Source organism: Pipistrellus hanaki (genome assembly GCF_964339955.1).
Source record: "Pipistrellus hanaki genome assembly, chromosome: 6".
In the NCBI taxonomy this organism is placed as follows: domain Eukaryota; kingdom Metazoa; phylum Chordata; class Mammalia; order Chiroptera; family Vespertilionidae; genus Pipistrellus; species Pipistrellus hanaki.
In genome coordinates, this window is record NC_140508.1 from 32860153 (window position 1) to 32866190 (window position 6038).

The window sequence follows — 6038 nt, forward strand, 5'->3', positions numbered from 1 at the left end:
TGTTGCAGTAATCTTTTTATATTCCTTCACAGCATAATCACAATCTATAATTATTGCAATAATTTAAAAAACTGCTTCATTATCTGATTTCCTCACCAAGACATAAGGGTCCTATTTGTCTTGTTTGTCCTTGTATCCCAGAGCCTAGCATACTGTTTCACATAGAGTATGGGGCAATGAACATTTGTGGAATAAATTAAATAATGAACAAGTGAACTATATTCAATATAATTTTTAAATCTACATAGAGATTATATAAGTATTTTAAGTAAAGAAAAAAGCCTGTCAATCCTGATTCAACAAATAGTAATTGAGGGGATAGTATGTACAAGGCACTGAGAAAAGTACTATTAGAAATTCAGAAAATAAATGATAAAGATATTGCCTTCAAGGAGCTTACAGAACAGTGTGAGGGGCAAAGCCCGTAACTAAATAACCATAATATAAGATGGAAAATGATTTCTTAAAATTAAATTTAAAGGCAACATATTTATATTATATGTAAATCTCTAGCACTTCGGGATATTTAGAGATTAAAAATATTTTCTTAATAGCATGCTATTTAAGGGGTCTTGAGAATTCTGAAAACAATGACAATTATTGATATATATATAGGTTTTGTCAATTACACTATTTCTAATTTATCTCAAAAGGCAAAAATAGATATGGCAAACAAAGTAACACATTTAAAACTGAACATGAGAGTGTGTTGCATAAGTGTGGTAGCTTTATGTATATTTCTTACATAAACACACAGAAACACTACACATATTTAAAGCATAACCTTTTTCCTACAAACACAGGAGAAGAATGAAGGAAAGAATATAATTTGTCTTTAACCATGGAAACTTAGTTCAGTCAAAAGAAAGATTCCTTTCACTATACTCAACCTGGGTTTATGGAGTTCCGCCAATTGAACAAGCCCACCCAAAATAAAAATGCAAAAGGGAACCAAGACATATACCTGGGCGAAATGTCATCTTCATTTTAAGCAATGCTTCACTGCAATCTGCCAAAAGATATTTTGCCTTCCTATTATAGATTCGAACAACTCCCAAAAGAAGATGTCCTGAAGTTCGAAGTGCAATTTTCACCTTTCAATAATTTTTAAAGTATTAGAATATTAAAAATTAGATTCACAAACTATGTTCTTTGACAATTATAAAACCATAAGAATTTCTTCTCTTTAAAATCAGACATTTTGTGTTCTTATTTAAAGTGAGTCGCTTAACTTCTACCTCACCTAGTAAAATAGTTAATATTTTTCTTCTTCTATGAAGATAATCTAATGTGGCAGTAAGTGAAGTATGGTATTATGGGCTTTATGGGAAGAATACTAAGTCTGCAGTGAGACTGACTTGGGTTCAAGCCTTGACTCAACTGCTAAAGCTGAGTCATTTAACCCTCCTGAACGTCAATTTATTAATAATAGCTATAATTTATTCTATACTTCTTCTGTGCCAGGCATTGTCCTGAGAGCTTTTGATTCATTAATTGATTTTATTTAGACATCAACCTCTATTTACAGAAGAAAAATTCTCTTTTGAGACTCAAATATGTTAAGTAGTTTGCCCAAAGTAACACAACTATTAAGGGATGGAATCGGAATTAAATTTAAATTTGACCAACTTAAAAGTCCACACTCTTATATACCAGACTTCACTGAAGCAAAAAGAAGTGCATTGCATAGGATTGTTATGAAGATTTAAGAAACTAATGAACCTAAAGCCTAATCCACTGCTTTATACACGGTTGGTTTTTTATTATATTTGTCCTTCTCTCAAGCAGAAAACTTAACCTATAAAATATTAAAGTACTATTTTGGTGGAAATTCTAATAGCTTGTTATGGTTTTTATAACGAACATAACACTTTATTGCTTTTGAAGTGTTTGCATATATATTTTCATTTATATTCAATCCTTTTTTTCTACTCTCATTTATTCACTCATTTTTTAAAAGAAATACTTATTTGATACTACTCTGTACACAGTAATCTGATAAAGGATGAGAAAGGATTACAAAATATGTGTTAGATATGGCCATTATCCTTCAGAGTCCAATCTATTTATGATAAACATAAAATGGTTCATATATATATATATTTATACACACATATATGATAAATGCTATAGAAACTAAAAGAGAGACCATTTGAGAAATAAAACACCCTTGGAAATATGTTTCATGATATGTATTTTAATTCCTTTCCTCTCTGTAAATCATGGAAATACATACTATATTTATTTATTTATTTAAAAACATATTTTATTGATTTTTTTACAGAGAGGAAGGGAGAGGGATAGAGAGGTAGAAACATCAATCAGCCGCCTCCTGCACACTCCCTACTGGGGATGTGCCCGCAACCAAGGTACATGCCCTTGACCAGAATCGAACCCGGGACCTTTCACTCCTCAGGCTGACACTCTATCCACTGAGCCAAACCAGTTAGGGCTACATACTATATTTAAACAATAACATACCTTAGGTGAAATAATCTTTTCAATGATTATCTCTAGATTACATTCGGATACATGGGCCTTTGTGAGTTTCTTCTCCCAGTGAGCTGCAAGCCAGATTTTGGCCAATGGCCCTCGCTTACTCATAAGCACGTGTGTGTAGAACATGCTGCCTGTGTTCCTTAGTTGCATTTAGTGAACAAGAGAGAACATTAAACAATATTTAAATTTTGATTATAAAAACTTTTTAGTACTAATTGACAGCAAGCAAAAACACTTTTCATTTGTCCTATAAAATAATGCTCAGATTATCTTCTAGTTCAATGTAACATCCAATTCAAATTATTTTTTGTAAAGAAACCCTTATTTAAAATACAAAATAAGCCAATGACAGAGTTTATTAGATTAGATTGTGAATCTATTAATTAGATTGTGAATCACACTTGGTTTAGATGTATCCAGACCCCTGATCCTGTTTACATTTTAATTATTTATCCTATAAAGGGTTCTCTTATTAATATGGTCAATAAATAGAGGAGGGAGCCTGAGAGAGAGAGAGAGAGAGAGAGAGAGAGAGAGAGAGAGGGAGAGGGAGAGGGAGAGAGAGAGAGAGAGAGAGAGGGAGAGAGGGAGAGAGAGAGGGAGAGAGGGAGAGAGGGAAGGAGGGAGGGAGGGAGGGAGGGAGGGAGGGAGGGAGGGAGGGAGGGAGGGAGGGAGAGAGAGAGAGAGAGAGAGAGAGAGAGAGAGAGAGAGAGAGAGAGAGAGAAAGAAAGAAAGAAAGAAAGAAAGAAAGAAAGAAAGAAAGAAAGAAAGAAAGAGAAAGAATCAGGGGATTAAAACTATGAATTGGAAAAGGTGGGCCAAGCCAGGCAAAGAGAACAGAAGTCACCTCTTTCCTAAAACAGGAATATGAGAAGTGTGGGATTATTGGTTTATATCCAGGAGTTGAATTTCTTTCTTTTCAAGATGCTCTGGTTTACTCAACAATATATTAATTTTTGAAGTTGAAATAACAAGACTCCAACGGACCATAAAGTGGAAAAAATGAGAAAAGAAGAAACTATGAGAAGAAAAAAAAAAAAAAAAAGAGGGCAAGAAAGGAAACAAGAATCAACTGAAAATGTTCTGAGATCAGAGTGGCAAAAGTAAACTCCTTACAACAAAGACAGTATTCAAGCATATTTCTACCCATTGTCCTCTTCTCACGAACACCATAGGTCCCAATTTAAAGCAAAGGGAGGCTATAATGCTTCGGCTGGCTTCAGATGATTGCTCACATATAAATAATCGTAAACTGCCACTATAAATAAGCTTCTCTTTTTTTGTTTCTTTTCTAAAGTTCTGAGTAAGTTGAGCCAAAATAAATACAAAAATAAAACCAGCCACAGAATGAAACATTGAGCGGAACTTTGACGAAAGCCCATTTCCACCCCAAGAATCGAACCCCGAGCCCTGAAGCGAGGCGGCGCGCCCCCCGGACCCCGCTCCTCAGCGGGCGGAGCTCCGGGTCAGAGGCGGCGGCTGCCGCGCTCCTGGCTCCTCTCCTTCTGCTCTGAGTGTTTGGTGTCTTGGAATAAACTCCACTTCATCCTTTTCAATCGCTCCCAGGTGTATGCTATCCATGCACTTTCAGGAAAAAAGAAGCCAGCCCTGTGACTGAATAATGTTCCCGAGGCACTGATTTCCTCTCACGGCCCTCACAGACAAACCCCGGGGCGAGGTCTGGAAAGTAACGCGAACGCGAGGACCGGGGGGCCGGGGGGCGCGTGGGAGCGGGGCGGGAGGAGGGGCGCGAGCTCCGGGGAGAGCGAGGAGGACGGGCTTCCTCAGGGGAGCACGCAGGGAGGCGGGAACAGGAAGGTTCAGGGCTGTGAGGGAAGGCTGTCGCCTAGCGCAGGGACGCCCAAGCTCTTCCCACAGGGACTCCCCGGAGTTCAAGACCAAGGCCGGTGCTCCCAGAGGGGACTGAGGCCGGAGGGCAGGCACCAGCGCCCCTGCCCCCAGGAGGGACTTAGGACGCATCCAGCCCCACAAGTTTCTCCCTCAGGCAGGCGGGTGGGGTGGGGAGAGAGGGGACTCGCGGCTTGTGCCTGTGAGGAGCCCGGCGGGCGCGCGCGGGGATGCGTCAGCCCCTGTCAGCCCCCAGGTCCCGCGCGGTCCCTCAGGCGGAGCCGTACTTTGAGCGCGGGTCTCGGGACAGGTGCGCCCAGCAGGGGATGCAGGGTCAGGGCGTCCAGTCTGAGGCGCTGCGCTCTCAGAGTGGCTGGGCGTCAGCTGGTGAGAGGCCTGCCGAGTGGGCGGGGCGCCAGGTGCTGGGCGGGGCTAGTGAGCGGAGAGGCAGAGCCTGGGCGGGGCTAGTGGGCGGGGCGGCAGGGCCTAGGCGGGGCTAGTGGGTAGAGTGGCAGGGACTGGGCGGGGCTAGTGGGTAGAGTGGCAGGTGCTGGGCGGGGCGAGTGGACGCAGTGGCAGGGGCTGGGCGGGGCGAGTGGACGGAGTGGCAGGGGCTGGGCGGGGCGAGTGGGAGGAGTGGCAGGGGCTGGGCGGGAAGAGGAGCGGGGTGGTGGACTGCACCGGCGAGGACCTGGCTGGGTTTGCGGGGGACGAGTCAAGAAGGGAGGGACAAGGGGCATGGGCGGGACGGGGCGAGGGGGGGCCAGGCACTCCTCTCCTAGGACGAAGTCACTAGCTATGTCCTTGAAACTCTAGGCACTCTCTAACCTTAAAGCTTACCGATGCAGGGAGATGACAGGGCCCTACAGAACAACTGTGAAAGGTAGTAATGTCTGATTCTTCTCTATGATCTCTGAACATCCCTAGGATGGAGTAGCATCTCTTTCACACACAAACTAGCTAAGGGGATCCCTGAAGAAGTTATTTAATCCCTTGAACCTCAGTTTTTCTCATCTGAGAAATGGAAATGATAACAATAAAAGTATCTGTGCCATAGATATTGTAAGAGATAAATGAGATGAAGCATGTAAGGAGCCTAGCAATAATAAATGCTCTATAAATATTAATTATTATTACTGTTGTTATTAAAAAGATTTTTCAGCCCTAGCCGGTTTGGCTCAATGGATAGAACCTGGGCCTGCAGATTGAAGGGTCTCAGGTTCAATTCCGGTAAAGGGCACATACCCGGGTTGCGGGCTTGGTCCCCAAGGGGCATGCAGGAGACAGCCGACCAATCAATGATTCTCTTTCATCATTGATGTTTCTCCCTCTCCCTCTCCCTTCCTCTCTAAAATCAATACAAATATTTTTAATTAAACATTTTCTGCCTGGAATATCAGTTTTCAACAGTTAAAGCCAATTGCTAGAATGTAAGAAAAAATCATACTAGACCATAAGGATCCAAAATTGCCTTCCTCCTTTGAGCTTCATAGTAAATACTAATAACTATTGGAATAGCTATGGCATTCAATATATAGGCTATTGATATAGGTCTTAGGTTCCTTGTTGATAGGATGTCTCATTTACCCTTTAAACAACCTCACAATCTCTGACCTGCAGAGATTGGGCCGAAGCTGGCGCTCTGACATCCCCTGAGGGGTCCCGGATTGCGAGAGGTTGCAGGCCATTGC

At 42.1% G+C, this 6038-nt stretch overlaps 1 protein-coding gene across 1 annotated transcript in view; it reads right to left on the minus strand.

Moving 5' to 3' along the window:
* RAD21L1 (RAD21 cohesin complex component like 1) overlaps positions 1-4756 on the minus strand; it is a 28345-nt gene extending 23589 nt beyond the window's left edge. Inside the window, exons 1-3 of the mRNA XM_084889079.1 lie at positions 4635-4756; positions 2482-2638; positions 965-1094 (exon numbers count right to left, since the gene is read on the minus strand). Coding sequence (XP_084745205.1) covers positions 965-1094; positions 2482-2625 — 274 coding nt within the window. The 5' untranslated portion in view covers positions 2626-2638; positions 4635-4756. The remainder of the gene's footprint in view (positions 1-964; positions 1095-2481; positions 2639-4634) is intronic.
* Positions 4757-6038: the final 1282 nt, after the last annotated feature.